The following is an 18,116-nucleotide window of genomic DNA, read 5'->3' as shown; positions in this document are numbered from 1 at the left end:
TTGCTGATATAATTCCAAACAAAAATTTCAGATAGTCTATAATTTTAGAAAATAAAATTTCTCATTGAGTAATAAAATATTTGTCACCCACCCCCCACCCAATGTTGTTAGGGTACTTTATATCTGTAGTCTATCTGTGAGGGAAATATTGTTTCCTATTCACTTCACAATTGATGTATCTGTGTCTGCGATTCCAACATGAGAAATGACCATGAAGATTCTCCTCTCCCTGTTAGAGCTAAGTTTTGTTTTCTCAGGAAGAAATGAATCTTAATAAATACATAGCATAGGCATTTGGACATTTCTTCCCTGGCACACTAAAGTCCTATAATTTATATTTTTCTTCATATGAATCTTGAACATTCCTTATAAGGCTTATTTATAGCTATATTATCGTTTTGAGTCAATGATTCCATTTCATTATAATTCATAGGAAATTACTGACTTTTTTACACTGATCTTCACTATTTGGATGAACTCCTTCATTTTTTTTTCTAAAAAAGTCATTTTATTGGTTGACTATTGTACACTTTTGTCTGCAAATATTATCCCTGTTTTCTAGAATTCTTACATCTTTTTAAATTTATGGTTTAATACTTCAGATGTGTTCTCCAGTATAATGTTAAACAGTACAAAATGTGAGAATATCTAGTTTTTGGTTATAGTGTGAATGTTTCCAGTGCTTACCCTGCGCACATATATTCTCTGGGAGTTTCAAGAATATTCTTCTTACTGAGTTAAGTAGTTCCTTTTTGTTTCCAATTTGGGAAGTTTTTCTTTTCCTTCCTTCCTTTCTTTTCTTTTTTTTTTGAGTCACATTTCATCAAATTCTTTAAAGAATTTTATTAAAGTAATTTAATGCTTTTCCTTTCAATATGTAAATGTGGTGAGAAATTTTATAGGTTTTCAAATGGTGACCCAATTCCTAGTTCTAATCTCTTTAAAACATTTAAGCCATATTGCTCTTAAGAACTTTACTATATTTGATTTGCTAGCATTTAATTTAGTCTTTTTTTACATTGATGTTCCCAAATTGGACCTGTAGTTTCTTTTCTTGTGTATCATGTTATGTTTTCAAATTATTTAAAGTTGTGCGCATCATCTATTTTCTGCTTTTCTCACTTTAGAAGATCAACGCAATCAATGGCTGATGGAAACCATACAAGAATCACAGAGTTTATTTTCATAGGCTTAAAGTATCATCCTCAGATGCAAGTCTTCCTTTTCTTGCTCTTTCTATTTTTTTACCTCGTTACCATGACAGGAAACTTGGGTATGATTGTTCTCATTCAGATGGATTCCCACCTTCACACGCCCATGTACTTTTTTCTCAGTCACCTGTCCTTTGTGGACGTCTGCTTTTCATCTGTAGTGGGTCCCAAGATGCTCACGGACTTCTTCGCTGATAGGAAGGCCATCTCCTTCCTGGGCTGTGCTTTGCAGCAATGGTTCTTTGGGTTCTTCGTGGCCATTGAGTGCCTTCTGCTGGCATCCATGGCCTATGACCGCTATGTGGCCATCTGTAACCCATTACTGTATTCTGTAACCATGTCACAGAGACTTTGCATACAGCTGGTGGTTGGACCCTATACTGTTGGCTTCCTGAGCACCATGACTCATACAACAGCTGCTTTTCGGCTTCCCTTTTGTCGCTCCAACATTATTAATCATTTCTTCTGTGACATGTCTCCCCTTCTTTCTCTGGTATGTGCCGACACCCGGATCAATAAATTGTTGGTTTTCATTGTGGCTGGAGCCGTCCTGGTTGTCAGTAGCCTGACAATTATAATCTCCTATTTCTACATCCTTACTGCCATTCTGAGGATCCGCTCTGCTGATGGGAGGCGCAAAGCCTTTTCCACCTGCTCCTCCCATCTCACGGCGGTGTCCATCTTATACGGGACTCTCTTCTTTATCTATGTGCGGCCAGGTGCAATTTTTTCCCTAGATGTCAACAAAGTGGTGTCGGTTTTCTACACCGCGGTGATCCCCATGTTGAACCCTCTCATCTACAGCTTGAGAAATAAAGAAGTGAAAGCTGCCATGCGCAGAACGATCGTCAGGAGCAAGTTTTGCATCAGAAGTTAAATTCCAATCTGGAATACAAAATAGATAGAAGGAAAAGCTTCCAGACATGGTTAGTCTATCTGGTCATCATCCAAAGAGACTAGCAATGTGCAGAGTTTAGAGTATGGAATCCTTGCCAACTATTTCTTTAAAGCTCCCTTTCAATCATGTGCACGTGGATGATAAAAACCCCCAGTCATCAAAAATCAGAGCAATTCTGTTTCCTCAAATAATTCCATTATTGAGCACAAGATAAAAATCTAATAAGTGCTAGATCATCTAGCTACTAATGCTATGGCACTAGTTGGACCAATATATGTGTCCAGACCAGCAGAGACTCATTGGAATGACATATATGACCTCCATTCCTAAATCCAGAATTGAAAATAGAAAACAGAGCAGGTCACTTAGCTACAAATTATTATTATTATTATTATTATTATTTTTAAATTTATTTGACAGACAAAGATCACAAGTAGGCAGAGAGGCAGGCAGAGAGAGAGAGAGAGAGAGGAGGAAGCAGGCTCCCTGCTGAGCAGAGAGTTGGATGCGGGGCTGGATCCCAGGACCCTGGGATCATGACCTGAGCCAAAGGCAGAGGCTTTAAACCACTGAGCCACCCAGATGCCTCTACTACAAATTATTATTTTTTTAACAAAAGGAACTCCTCATATCATATTCCTTCAAATATCTCTTATGTGTATTTTCTTTGTCCTTGCTTCTGAGAATACTATGTTACAATGACTGCAGAAAAAAGCAAATACAAGCAGAAGGTGAACAATATTGACGATACAAAACTTTTATTCTTATTCTTCCAACAAGTGACAAGTGACAAGAGAGATGTCTCTTTTACATATTTGACTCTGAAGCTGTTCCCACTATTACTTTAATATCTATATTTAGTTTTTCTATTTCTTTCAGATAAAAATAAATTGGCACCGTTTATTATAGAAATTAGAAATAAAATAAAAACGGGTGAAGGAGAGAACAAGGAAATTCTAAAAAAATCAGAGGCAATAGGTGTTGAGAAGCCAGAGGTAAACTAAAATGAAGAAAATGTATATCTTATTCTCATGTTAGTCTCTCTTTGTTGTTCCAAATTAGAAAGAAAAAGAAATACAATAAAATGAAGTTTAAAATATATTTTAACACCTGTCTGTCCCTCACACAACAGTGGAACCATTCAAGAGGAATTATAATTACATCAGAGAAGAGAACGTGATTTTTTGAAAAGTGTTTTTTTTGCTGCAAGCCCGAGTGGTTTGAGCCCTGATCGCTGAATGTGATCTAAAAATAGAGAATTTATCTCCAGTTTATAGAAAGATATAAGGGGAAAAAGCAGAGTGAGACATACCTCAGGAATGATGTGGGGAGAACTAAAGTATAAATGTATCTCAAGTCTGTGCCCTAATAAATTTCATGATGGTGTTAGTGGATAAATAAATAATTTCTTTACCAGTATTGGTGGAATGATGGTGTCCCAGCCATTCCTTCTTGGGATCATGAGCCTGTTTTGACTAATGCAGTTATTATAGGCAGAGAACTTTGCAAGGACTGGCATAGAGTGGCTTGAGTTCCGAGGGAGTGAGCGGGTTGTGGAAGGAACGGACTACCAAGACAACCAAGTGGTATATAGGCTAGGGATAATCCTGGTTTCAATGAGGCGACTGCCTCAGACAGCAGAAATGAGTCACGGGCTAGGAAACAGGAGAGACAGAATTAGTGCCGATGGAATGCTCTGAAAAGGATTCAGATTTTACCTCAGAAATTCCTTCCATTTAATTTACATCCCTTATTTATTTTTGAAATAATTGATTAGATAAAGGCTGGGATCAACATTCTCAGGTGTGTGTGTTTGCTCCAAAGGCGAAATAAGTGATTTCATTTTCTCTTGGTGAAAGGAAAATTATCAATGTTTTATTTAGGCTGTGCCTTTATAGCACAGATCCTGCACTGAAGGAAGGTTCTTGGGCATTCTCTTTTTTCCCCCCTTCTTACTGAGTTTTTTGGCAGTAGAGTCTTTAATTTCTAAGTTTAATGCTTCAGGGTACAAATATGAATCTGATCTGTGTTCTCTATGATTTTTGGACTAGGAAAATTATGCAACATTAAAAAAAATAACTACAACAAAACATCCCAAACATTTTTCACCTGAGTTACTGGGATCCAGGTAGATTTGGTTCAGCCTGAGGTCTATGGGGAGTTTTGTGAGCCCCAAGTACCCTACGGCGTATGACACGTAATGTGCCTGAAGCCATCTGGAAGAAGGAAAGCTACATTAGGTGACGGCAGGAAATGCATTCCCAGTCATTCAGTGGCCACTCTGAGTCTCAGCACGAGTTGATCCAAATCACGGCCCAGCTCCTCCCTTCTGTAATACTTGACTCTTACAGCCTTGGGGGGTTTGCTGATGGACAAATAATGTGGGTCCCCGAGTCTTAAGATTTTGTTCATCTCATGATGTTGGGTGATAACACCAGACAAGCTATACCACGTTTTATGTTTCACTCAACTAATGAAACTTTAACAAATGTCCTAAGAAAAAGTTTCCAGTCAAGAAAAGGGATGCAAATTTGGTTATGAACCCCGGTGCCTCTAAAACATCTCTTGGTAAAAACTCGATCTTCGGAATGGAGTGGGTGACATCAGCTGTTCTTCAGGTGCTTAAAAATTCCCTGAAATCCACTGGGATCATCTGTGTAGACACTACTTTTGCCAAGGCTCTTGATATTTTATGGGTGCCTCATTTAAGGAATGAACCAATAGACTCATTTAGATGGATGTGAGCCGTTATCTCACATCAACTCAGAGTGGTGGGTCAGTAACTGAGACCTAGAATCTCACTTGAGCAATTCCAGTGCCAAATATAGTGGGGCTGAAGGGCAGGTCCCATGGGGCTGATGGAGAGCGCACACATCTGTAACCTAGCCAGAGTTCCCACTGAATGTGATGAGAGGCTTTGTGCCCTCCAAGAGATCCACAAACCATTCTCACCATGGTTTGCCTCACTGCTTTTCAACGGTGAGGCACAACAGTTTTTTAATTGAGATGTTTCAATTTACTTAGGTTATCCTATCATTTCATGTATAAATCGAATCAAAAAGTCTTTGAACTAGTAAGTATAAAATATGAGCCTAAATTTGAAATTTTTTTTGCTGTTATCGCCTAGGAGAAACAACGAAAGCACATTTTGGGGGGGCTTTAATTATTTTAGAGTATTTGGAAAGTGAAACGAAAGAAGAAAAAATCATGTCATCCCACTAGTTGCGTATAAAAATGTGTCTATTTTAATACACTTATTTCAGGCATTTTCTATTTCTGTATGTTTGTGTAATATATATAGCTTTCAGATATGCATAAATGTACAGTCTATTTTAAAGATAGTGAAATCTTAAAAAACACATGTTTTTGTAATATGATTTTGTATATATAGATACTCTATGTTAAATATTTGCGTTATATTATTCCAGTAGTTTTCTGTGTGTGTGTGTGTGTGTGTGTGTGTGTGTAATTTTACAAAATTTCATATTAACTATTATTTTAACCAGTTCTAAGCTAAATCACAGATCAAATATTTTAAATAAACTATTTTCTATTAAATATTCTTCTCAAGAAGATTTTTAATTGCCAAAAAATTACAAAATTAACAATGATGGTGAGTGATGATTCCTAATTCGTAGGCATTATCTGGTTCTGAGGATACAGCAGTGAGTAAGACAGGCAAAGACCCTTCCTCTATGGAGCATATATTTAAGGGAGAAAAGCTTGTAAGTAAAGGTAAATCAGCTAAACATCAGTACTAGTTCTACAAAAATAATATAATGGGACAGTAGATGTCAGGATGCACCGTGCAGCTAATGAGCAGTGGGGATGGGGTTTTAACTTAGATCCCAGAGACCAAAACTTAAGCTTTTAGCTTTTATGTTAATACCATCACCTTGATAAGATCAACTAGGAAAAAGAATAGCTGAGAAAGGAAACCAAGAGTTTCCCTTTGTCTCTACAGACAAAACTGCTGGAGAAGCATCCCGTCTTTCTTTCTCCTCTTCTTTAACAGGTGTCCTGTTTTTAGCTGAGCACATTGAAAGCATAATAAAAGACTGACATGCGATCAGGTACTGGCTGGAAGAGTGGAAACTTCGTAAGATGCTTCTACCAAGTCTCCTTAGAACTTCAGAAAGCGCCTTGCCTCTCCCCAGTATCCTTCCTATTCCCTGGAACGCAGATTTAATGGCTGGACCTTGAGCACTCATCGGCTACCTTGGGGAAGCATTTACGTTCTTGTTACTGTATTTCTGCCCTTACTAGTCCTCTATTGACGACCTCCAGATCTGCTTAATGACAGAGAAAATAAATTTCTTTGAATAGTTTTTTACAGTGACTGTCATTTTGAGTTTCCTGTCTTACATAACCACTTCTAATTCAAACGGATGGAAATCCCTCTTTCGAAGGCAGACCGTGGGAGTTAAACACCCACGCCACACTTGGGTTGACTATTGGCTTGACTTTTATGCTTTCATGCATTAAAGGAGAGTAAAATCAGGAGAGCACACTTTAAAAAGGCATGGAGTTGAGAAGGAGTTTCTGTTCATGTTCTCTCTCCCCATTTGACACCCTTCCAGAGAAACAAATGCGGGCATATCTCATTTTATCGGGCTTCACTTTACTGTCCTTCGCAGATAACTGTGCTTGTCAGAAGTTGAAGGTCTGGGGCAATCTGGCCATGAGCGATTCTATGGGAAATTATTTTCCCAACAGCATTAGCTCACTTTGAGTCTCCCTCTCACGCTTTGGTCGTTCTTGCAATGTTTTAAACCTTTTCACTATTATTGTTTTTGCTCTAATGATCTGTGGTCAGCGATCTCGGTGTTACTATGGTAATTGTTGGAGGCACCACAAACCATGTACATGTAAGATGGGGAACCTTGGCGTAGACAGGGTGTTCTGATGGTTCCACCGACTGGCTGCTGGTCCCATCTCTCTCCCTCTCCTTAGGCTTCCCTATTCTCTGAGACGTCGTACTGAAATAGACCAATTAATAAGCCTGCAATGACCTCTGAGTGGTTAAGTGAGGAGTCAATGGATGTGGCCAACTTCATGTTGTCTTAACCTTAAGAAATGGCCACAGTCACCCTGACAAGTGAGCAGCCGTCAATGTGGAGTCAAGATCCTCCACCAGCCAAAAGATTACAGCTTGCCGAAAGCCCAGATGATGGCTAGCATGTTTTAGCAGTCATGTGTCTTTATTTTTTATTTTTTAAAAAGATTTTATTTATTTATTTGACAGACTGAGATCACAAGTAGACAGAGAGGCAGGCGAGAGAGAGAGAGGGAGAAGCAGGCTCCCTGCTGAGCAGAGAGCCTGATGCGGGGCTCGATCCCAGGACCCTGAGATTATGACCTGAGCCGAAGGCAGAGGCTTTGTATGTATTGTATACAAATATAGTAATGTATTTTAAATTAAGGTATGTACATTGTTCTTCTAGACATAATGCTATCGTACATAATAAACTACAGTATAATGTAACTAGAACTTTTACATACACTGGAAAAACAAAAAAAAATATTTGATTTGCTTAATGTAATACTCATTTTTTTTTGCACGGCTCTGGAAGGGAACCCACAATATCTCGAGGGTGTGCCTGCACTATGTCCCTGCCCTCTTCCTCTTGTATCCCCCCCCCCCAATCTGGCAGCTCTGTCCAGGGTGTTGGGATTCTCTGACTGATTTCCTCTCCTGGCACAAGTGTTAACTCTGCGGTTTTGGAGAGTCAGAATCTCGTGATTTACAGCCCCCACCAGGTGTGGGATGGACACGTTACTTACACTGAAAGAGTCATTCTCTTACCAAAAATGGGAAAAGGGACATCTGGTCTATTCCAGATGGACGCATTTGAAATGGAATTTTGAGGAAAGAGAGAGAGAGAGGTTTAAGGAAGATATCTGGAGAGAGGAAGAGATGCCGTTTTCACACATCCTTATCCCCTACCAAGGTGAAAGACAAGGAACAAAACAAAACAAAACCCTGTTTTAAAATATGCTTAGATTTGGGTGTGTGAAAGATAGAGGGAGAGGGAGAAAAAGGGAGAGAAGAGAGAGAGAATTTAGATAGGAATGGCCTAGTTATATTCATTCTTCCCAAGTAAAACTGCATGGTGTAAAATTCAAAATAAGGAGCTATATCCAATAATACAGAAAATTTAAACAAACAACTTCTTACTATACCCATCTATGAAGTGGCGATAACATTATGTAGGGCACTTTATTATTATAAAATTCAGAAAAATATTACAGATAAGTTCTCAGAAGATTGTGACTGGCATTTCTAATTTATTATTATTGCTTGTCTAATAAAAATCTTATATGATCATCTTTATGGATGTTAGGAAGGCATAAGACACCATCTGTTCCCAACAAAATTTCATAAAATTTTAGTAGCCTAAACAAAAAGAAATTCTTCCTTATCACGTGTCCTGGGGAGATACTTCTTTATCACCAGAGTCTAGCACAATATCTGACCCAGAAGTGATTTGACAGAGGTTTGTTAAATCCATCTGAGGTCATTTGGAAAGGAATGTGATGATCATTAACTTCTGAGGCTGATATTAGTCTCTCTGCCATTTCATGTTAACAAAGATTCCCTCAAAATAACCTTATATCCTCGATTCTGAAAATCCTAGTTTTACATATTTAGTTTTATTTTAGAACAAGTTTTGCTTTAAATATGTGATTTCAGTACCATGAAAGGCACAATTTCACATTAGTCATGAAATATATTTTATTATCCTTCTTGTTTTTAAAAGTCACCTATTAACATGGTTTCAGAGAATATAGGATTCAAATAAAAGGAAGACAGGTTTCCATAGTGAAGTAGCATTTTAAGAATTCCTCCTTAAGGTGTAGCTAAACTTGGCCACTAGATGACAGCATCAGCTTATAAATCACAATAATTTTGTCCACAAACATTTCCTTTAATAATTGAAAGCATTATTAAGATAGGAGGCTTGGGAAAAAAGTTTCAAAAAAAGTCCTAAAAATTAATTTTAAAGGGCTGTGAAATCATAGATACATTTTGTATGTTTGGGCCTATATACACTAGCCCCCCCTTTACCTTTGGTTTTGCTTCCTGGGGTTTGAGTTACTTGCAGTTAGTTGCAGTCTGGAAGTAGATGATCTTTCTTCCAATGTATTGTCAGAAAGTCAGTAATAACCTAAGGGCATGTTGCAATGCCTGTGTCATTGACCTCATTTCATCACATCATGTAGACATTTTATCTCACATCATCTCAAGAAGAATGAGTACAGTGCAGTAAGATATTTTGTGAGACCACAGTCACCTAACTTTCTTTTTTTTTTTCTTTTTTTTTTTTTTTACGGTATATTGATTTGGTTTATTTTATTATTATTTATTGTTATTAATCTCTTACTGTGCCTAATTTATAAATTAAACTATGTACGCATAGGAAAAAATGAGGTTTATAGAAGGTTCAGTACTATTCACAGTTTCGGGCATCTACTGGGGGTTTTGGAATGCATCCTCTGTGCATAAAGGGGGAACTACAGGAATGGGTACTTTACATGGGATCTCTCATCACATCATTTTTTATTTTTTTACATTTTTTTCTGCCTCTCATCACATACTTTAACGTTCATTGCACATAAAAATTTAACATGTCTGATCTACTCTCATATTCTTATCTTTCAAATTTTGAGAGTTAAGGTACAAAGGAGGAACCATGTTCTACGATGAGTAACAAAGTTATGACACAGTTGTTCTAGAAGACATAGCTCAGAGATTGTACTCTGTCATCCAACATTCTTGTAACTCTATACATCATCATAACAATAAGCAAAAAGCCTTTGTAACATTAGCTGCAAAATACTTTTCCTGGTTTGTCCTTTGCAACCTTGAAAATAAATAAAATTTTATGGATGGGTTTGTTTCATGTTTATTATGACGTCCATCTATAAATATTGAACATAGATTAGAATATTTGGCAAACATTTATTTTTGAGTTTTATGTTTTTTCATATTTGTATTTTAATTATTCAGGAACTTAAGAATATTTAAAAAGTAATCCCTTTCCTCTTCATGGGATAATAGTTACATATAAATAATAGTGATAACTGTAAAATGCTATTGTCGATTGAGCTATAGAAACCCTGAAATGTCTATGGCATTGACTGTGTTGTGGTCTCTCTCCTTTATGGTCATATAGTAAATGTAACACAAAATCTCCATAGGAAAAGATGGCACCAATAAATTCTATATAGAAGGTCATTACAAGTTTTGAAATTTACAGGGAGAGATCGCTTTAGACTGTAGCTGTCAGAAAGAAGGCTTATATTTCAGCTAAAAATTGCATCAGTTTGAAACATTTTTCAAGATTCATCTGACATTATTATAACAAAAATGCTTTTAAGGGCACACAAATATATATTAAAAATAATCTTAATTATTTGCCTTTTCTTTGACAAATGGATTTGCCTTATGAATTTGAAATTTCAACTTAATCAGCAGTGATTATATCAATACAGCTAAAAATAAACTATCTGCAATTTAGGTCTTTATGACCTCAGAAATAATTTAATTGACATATAACATTGCACTAGTTTTAGGTGTATAGTGTAATAATTTGATATATGTATTGCAGAATGGTTACTACAAGTTTTGTTAACATCTATCACCACAGAGTTACAATTTGTTTTTGTAATGAGAACCTTTAAGAACTTTTTTCTTAGCAACTTTCAAATACGCATACAATATTACTGATGATAATCACAATTGGGTACACTATATCCTCAGGATTAATTTATCTTATACCTCATTTTGCTCACCTTTCCAGTCCCTGTCTCTGGCAACTACCAAACCACCAATCATTTCTCTGTATCTATGAGTTTTTGTTTTGTTTTGTTTTCTAGATTCTATATATTAATGAAATCACACAGTATTTGTCTTTCTTTGGTTTACTTCAGGAAGTAAATTTTAAAGATTTTTAATGTTTATTATGGGTTTTTCCTTTATTTTTTATTTTTATTTTATCTTTTTAGGGGGGGGAGAGATGGAAGGAGAGGCAGAGGGAGAAGGAGGGAGAGAATCTTAAGCAATCTCCATATGCATCACACAGCCGAACTCAGGGCTTGATCTTACAACCCTGAGATCATGACCTGAGTCGAAATCAAGAGTCAGATGCTTAGCTAACTAAGCCACCCAGGCACGCCATTCAGGAAGTAAATTTTAAAAGAAATCTGAAAAACAAGCTGAGGGGTTTGAAGTGGCAGGGGGGTGGGAGGTTGGGGTACCAGGTGGTGGGTATTATAGAGGGCACGGCTTGCATGGAGCACTGGGTGTGGTGAAAAAAAATAATGAATAATGTTTTTCTGAAAATAAATAAATTAAAGAAAAATAAAACCCTGAAAAAAAAAAAAGAAATCTTAGAAATATATATTCTCAAGATTCAAAACAGATATACATAAAGGAAATAAAAATAACTATGAGATAAGCCACATAGGAAGAATTAAAGAATTTCCACTTACAAATTCACCCCCAAAGAGAAAATATAAATATGCTTCCAGAACAAGCATTAACCAGTTCTTCAAACAACATTAACCAATCATCAGGAAGACAGTCAACAGGACCAGAGTTACTCCCCAAATCCTGACTAATGACAAACACTTGTTGTAGACACTTTACATAAGAAAACACACATATACGCACACACATATAAACCTTTAGCGATATTGAACCTATAGACTCACACTGTCATACAATAAAAAAGAATTATTATCCAGACAACTCATTATCAATATTGGCCAAATTATGGTAAGAGCCCAAAGGTCTGTCGACTGATGAAAGGTCAAGAAGATGGACTATTACTCAGCCATCAAAAAGAACAGAATCTGGCCATTTGCAAGAACTTGGATGGAGCTAGAGAGTATCATGCTATATGAAACAAGTCAGTCAGAGAAAGACAAACACCCTGTGATTTCATTCATACGTGTAATTTAAGAAACAAAGCAGATGAAAATGGGGGATGAGAAGGGAGAGAGGCAAACCATAAAACCATGGAACGGACTCTTAATGACCCTGAGGGTTGATGGAGGGAGGTGGGGGGGGGATGGTCTAGATGGGTGATGGGCACTAAGGAGGGCATTTGTGATGGGCCTAGGTAAGTGTTGAATCACTAAATTCTATACCAGAAATCAATATTACACTGCATATTAACTAATTGGAATTTAAATAAAAACTTGGAAATAAAAAAAAAACAACAAACAAAAAAAAGGGTGATATCTAAACAGTTTTCAGTTTTTAACATACGTCTTTCATATGTAGAGTGAACAGAAAGTTGTTATCAAAAACTAAGGTCTCATGGAAAACTCGCTCTAAAGACTATAGAAGCATGCTGAGAAATTAATAAAAAGTCAACAAAGTCTCCTAGAGTGGGAAGTTGTGTTGCTTGCTGAAGGCCTTACACTTTCTGCCATTAGGCTGGAATCCATTTCGACTCTGTTTTGGTTGGTGATATTTGTGTTGCAGAGGAAACAGAGCCCTGAATCACTTTGTTTCATTGGTTTTTATTCCTTTCTTGGCAATAAGAAATGTATTTCCCTTGCCATACGTTAACAGTTCAAATATAATATAATGTCTTGCCATTCAGCTTAACGATCATTAATACATTCTCAGAAATTCTCTTTTCAGCCATTGTTTACAGTGGTTAAATGCTTTGTATGTTTTGGGCAAAGTCCTGGGAAGATTAGTTTATTTGGCTACATGTCATAAATGCTATCATTGAGAAAAGTTAATTTTCCACATTCTTTGCCCTTGTTCCCAAGATATGAAGGCAATAGAGGGAGAATCCGGGGGAGCTAAGTTTCCCCTGTGGCCCACCCTCTCCACACTACGTCATTTTACCTGGGAGTCCTTAGAGGTTCCTGACTTAGCCTGGAAATAGAATGGAGGGAGTACATCCAGTTAAAAACAAATATAAGATGATCAGAAAACAGATCATTATAGATCCTGGATTTTAACCTTTTGTCTGTACTGTCATTTGCAAATAAATATCTTCTCCCATTCCGTGGGTTGCCTCTTTGTTTTTTTGACTTTCCTTTGCTGTGCAGAAGCTTTTGATTTTGATGAAGTCACAAAAGTTTATTTTTGTTTTTGTTTCCTTTGCCTTTGGAGACATATCTTGAAAGAAGTTGCTGCGGCTGATATCGAAGAGATTCTGCCTATGTTCTCCTCTAGGATTCTGATGGATTCCTGTCTCACGTTGAGGTCTTTTATCCATTTTGAGTTTATCTTTGTGTACGGTGTAAGAGAATGGTCGAGTTTCATTCTTCTCAAAAAATGGGCAGAAGATATGGACAGACACTTCTCCAGTAAAGACATACAAATGGCTATCAGACACATGAAAAATGTTCATCATCACTAGCCATCAGGGAGATTCAAATTAAAACTACATTGAGATATCACCTTACACCAGTTAGAATGGTCCAAATTAGCAAGACAGGAAACAACATGTGTTGGAGGGGATGTGGAGAAAGGGGAACCCTATTACACTGTTGATGGGAATGCAAGTTGGTGCAGCCACTTTGGAGAACAATGTGGAGATTCCTCAAGAAATTAAAAATAGAACTTCCCTATGACCCTGCCATTGCACTACTGGGTATTTACCCCAAAGATACAGATGTCGTGAAAAGAAGGGCCAATGTATCCCAATGTTTATAGCAGCAATGGCCACGGTCGCCAAACTATGGAAAGAACCAAGATGCCCTTCAACGGACGAATGGATAAGGAAGATGTGGCCCATATACAATATGGAGTATTATGCCTCCATCAGAAAGGATGAATATCCAACTTTTGTAGCAACATGGACAGGACTGGAAGAGATTATGCTGAGTGAAATCAGTCAAGCAGAGAGAGTCAATTATCATAGGGTTTCACTTATTTGTGGAGCATAACAAATAGCATGGAGGACAAGGGGTGTTAGAGAGGAGAAGGGAGTTGGGGGAAATTGGAAGGGGAGGTGAACCATGAGAGACTATGGACTCTGAAAATCAATCTGAGGGGTTTGAAGTGGCGGGGGGGGTGGGAGGTCAGGGTACCAGGTGGTGGGTATTATAGAGGGCACGGATTGCATGGAGCACTGGGTGTGGTGTAAAAATAATGAATACCGTTTTTCTGAAAATAAATAAATTAATAAAAAAAAAAAAAGAAAACAGTTCATGTCAGACTTACTTAGTGTATGAAGCAAAACTTTGATTGGACTCTCCCTGAGGGCTTCATTTCCAAGCTATGGTAGACTTTGGGGACAGAGGAGTTTCCATAGCAACCACGAAGAAAAGGTGATGCAACTAGTTCAGGGAACTTTTATCTAATTGATGAAGACTCGGAGTATGTTTTGCAGCAAATACTCCACCTTTTCTTCTTGGAAGGAAAGAGAGTAAAAAAAGTAAAACCAAATGAGTACAGAGAAGTCTGACTTATTGTGCATGAGAAGGCAGCCGTGTTAGGGGGAGAGAGGAACGCTGACACACGGGGCTCATTCCTACTTTAGATCTTCATGCCATCTTTAAAGAGGAGAAAGCATATTGGAATGTAAGTTGAGAACTTCTAAATCATTTTCTGTTCTTTCTACCTGATTTTCAACAAGTTCAAGAGAGCACAACTCGTTTTAAGTGGCATTAACATAAATTATATATTTGAGTGACGGCCAGGATGGGCATGATCCTCCTGTTTGTTGGATGACTGAGAAAAATTTAAGAAGAGGTAATTTATGTAGAGATAAATCTAGGTTTTGCAACTGGATCGCAATATACTCACAAAAGTATAAAATGGGACCAAAGCTTTAGCAGAAGAAGAAGGGAAAAGAGATTGCACTGAATTCAACTCGCATCTCTGTCTATACCACCTGGGTAATTTCCTCGCTAAGGAAAGATTATCACAGGCTGTGTTGTTATTATGCTAGTGCTCTGAATACGAGAGCTGCGTGTGTTTCCCCACTCTGCGTGGTTTGATTTTTATGGAGTAAGCACCAAATGCAGCAGAGAACCTGAGAAATTAAAATGTGCGTGGAAGGTCTGGGTAGCTTTAGAAACCAAGGTTGACAAGGTACTGTCTGGGAGCTTTGGGCGACTGCCGAGTGGAAGACTGACAGGTAGTGTTGGACGGACCCTGGAGGAGTTCCTAGGCTCTTGAAGAGACCTAAGCAAGAGCTGAGTGTGATGGATGGACTGTCTGCCAGGCCATCGGATCTTTCTCTTTAATGGCCTAAAGCAAAGAATCTAAGGTAAGCTGCATTACTGGTCTCAGAGGAGACATTGCTAAAGTCAAGTAGTACATTTCAGATTAGAAGACTGGAGGAAAAGTGTCTAGTCTAAGTATGATGTTGCACTCCAATAGTCCTGGGCTCATAAAACTTTTTAAAAGTAAAGTATAGGGGCGCCTGGGTGGCTCAGCTGGTTAGTGTCTGACTCTTGATTTCAGCTCAGGTCATGGTCTCTGGGTCGTGAGATCAAGCCCTGCATCAGGTTCCCCACTCAGCGGGGTGTCTGCTTGAGATTCTCTCTCTCTCTCTCCCTCTGCCTCTCCCCCTACTCTCTTTCTCTCTCTTTCTTAAATAAATAAGTAAATAAATCTTTAAAAAATAAGTTAAGTATAAGTAGGGTTCAAGAGCACTTAAACATCTTCCTCTCATGCAGATGAGAGAGTTCTAAAAGAGTAAGAGAAAGAGTTTTAGTTACACTGAACATGTGAAACAACTCATGTTCAAAGACCAGCTGACCTAACCAAGGGCACCCTGAGAGAGTGACAAGGAATAGATGGAGGGTATATAGGTGGGAGAATTTAGGCTCTTTTCTAGAGTTCTTCCCTATTTCCATAAAGGGATACTCAAGGACACCAGTCTCTTATCCTACGGGCTTCCCGCTAGTGGCCATTGGTGGTAACCTCAACATCAGGAGTAGGCAGCCAAACACACATTATTCCGTACTCATAGTGGAGTGGATTTTGCATCTCTTTGTGAGGAGTGGAATTGTGAACACACAATTTCTGCAGTGACAAAGGAAAGAGCACAGTCTGTTTGGACAAAAACATGTGGAAAGCCCATCTCTGCCAGTCACCAGCATGAATGTGCATTGACCTTCAATTTTTCTCCTTGCAAACTTATTCAATGAAGCATGCAAGGCAAAAATACTAGCAATTATTGTGCACTTAGTAAGGTGCTCAGTGAGACTCTGCTAAGTGCTTTGCATGTGTTATTTCATTGTATCCTCACACCAAATTTACAAGGTGGGTGTTATTATGATCATTCCTGTTTCACAGTGAAGACTTTCCCAGGGTCAGAGGCGGCGGGCTCCAGAGTTGAAGACCATGCATTTAGCCTTGGGTCATAATCGCAAAGTGCACGGTGTACCTTCTAAAACTGAGTGGCTGCTCGTTTCTTCCGCAGCTTGCCTCACTTCCACCCTGCTGTGTGTGATTCCCTGGTGAATGCAAGCAAAGTTCACTGAAGTGAGCGTTACTGGACATCTGCTCTGGAGCCATCTCTGTGATCAGCTGGCCATGGGACCTTTAGCAACCTGCTTCTTTTTTCCTGGATTTTTGTCTTCTCCTCTCGGCATTGATGGATTTCTGCGGAGTCTTAAAATATGACAGCTTCGGATCTGATCTTCTGCCTGGGTCCCTATCTCACTTGCGTTTCCTTGGCCACAGGATGCAATGAGGTCATATCACCCCTAAGGCTCTCCCAGTTACCGGTATATCTTTTTCTGTGTCCCATTTTTGAAGATGTGTTCACCAAATCTGTTGTGACTCCTCTGTTCTTCTAGTGGAAACTAGAACCAGCCAATGGCCATTGAAAACAACACGAGGGTCACTGAATTCATTTTCACAGGTTTGAGTTACAACCCCCAGTTTCAGGTCTTCCTATTCCTGCTCTTCCTGAGTTTCTACCTCATCAATCTCACCGGAAACTTGGGTATGATTATTCTGATTCAGGTTGATTCCCGCCTTCACACGCCCATGTACTTTTTCCTCAGCCACTTGTCCTTTGTGGACATCTGCTTCTCCTCTGTTGTGAGCCCCAAGATGCTCACTGACTTCTTCGTGAAGAGGAAGGTCATCTCTTTCTTGGGCTGTGCTTTGCAACAATGGTTTTTTGGGTTCTTTGTGGCAGCAGAGTGTTTTCTGCTGGCATCCATGGCCTATGACCGCTATGTGGCCATCTGCAACCCATTATTGTATTCCGTTGCCATGTCCCAGAGACTGTGTATTCAGCTGGTCGTTGGTCCCTACGTCATCGGGTTCGTGAACACCATGACCCATACAACGAATGCATTTCGTCTTCCTTTTTGTGGCCCCAATGTCATTAATCATTTCTTCTGTGATATGTCCCCCCTGCTTTCCCTCGTATGTGCTGACAGCAGGCTTACTAAGTTGGTAGTTTTTGTTGTGGCTGGAGCTGTGGGAGTCTTCAGTGGTCTGACTATCGTGGTCTCCTACATTTACATCCTCATTGCCATCATGAAGATCCACTCTGCTGAGGGCAGGCGCAAAGCCTTTTCTACCTGTTCTTCTCACCTGACGGCTGTCTCCATCCTATATGGTACTCTTTTCTTTATTTATGTTCGGCCTAGTGCAAGTTTCTCGTTGGACATCAATAAAGTGGTGTCGGTGTTTTACACAGCAGTGATCCCCATGTTGAACCCACTTATTTACAGCTTGAGAAACAAGGAGGTCAAAGATGCCATCCACAGGACAGTTACTAGGAGGAAGATGTGTAGGGCCTGAATTCTTATGTAGAAAGGAAATTGGGGAAGAAATCTAAAAAGACAGACTAACTGTGTGGCTTCCTAGGATTCCAGGCCATTTGCAAGTGTTGGGGGTTGGTTTGCAGCCCTAATTCATCTTTCCACTTACTCCTTTATCTAGTCAATTAATGGATTCATTCAGCCTTGTATATGATCTTTCATCTGTGATATACCAATATTAGAGTTCACATCTATTGTCCGTTTAATTTTGCTTCTCTCAGACTCTCACCGCTCAAATA

The 18,116-nt window shown here is 38.7% G+C and overlaps 2 protein-coding genes across 2 annotated transcripts; both read left to right on the top strand.

Annotated features, from left to right (window-relative positions):
* The first annotated feature begins 1,143 nt into the window (after positions 1-1,143).
* Positions 1,144-2,088, top strand: LOC122914469 (olfactory receptor 1009). The gene has a single exon (XM_044261084.1). It carries the CDS (start codon positions 1,144-1,146, stop codon positions 2,086-2,088), a length of 945 nt encoding a protein of 314 aa, XP_044117019.1.
* A 14,827-nt stretch (positions 2,089-16,915) lies between these two features.
* On the top strand, positions 16,916-17,857 carry LOC122914468 (olfactory receptor 1009-like). The gene has a single exon (XM_044261083.1). The coding sequence runs from the start codon at positions 16,916-16,918 to the stop codon at positions 17,855-17,857; it is 942 nt and encodes a 313-aa protein (XP_044117018.1).
* Positions 17,858-18,116: the final 259 nt, after the last annotated feature.

The sequence above is a fragment of the Neovison vison genome, chromosome 7, assembly GCF_020171115.1.
Source record: "Neovison vison isolate M4711 chromosome 7, ASM_NN_V1, whole genome shotgun sequence".
Taxonomy (NCBI): domain Eukaryota; kingdom Metazoa; phylum Chordata; class Mammalia; order Carnivora; family Mustelidae; genus Neogale; species Neogale vison.
Note: the sequence above shows the minus strand (reverse complement) of the source record. Positions and strands in the feature narration are given on the sequence as shown.

Excerpts from the sequence above, each read along its gene's own strand:
- LOC122914469 (XM_044261084.1), top strand. The coding sequence starts at position 1,144 with ATGGCTGATGGAAACCATACAAGAATCACAGAGTTTATTTTCATAGGC.
- LOC122914468 (XM_044261083.1), top strand. The coding sequence starts at position 16,916 with ATGGCCATTGAAAACAACACGAGGGTCACTGAATTCATTTTCACAGGT.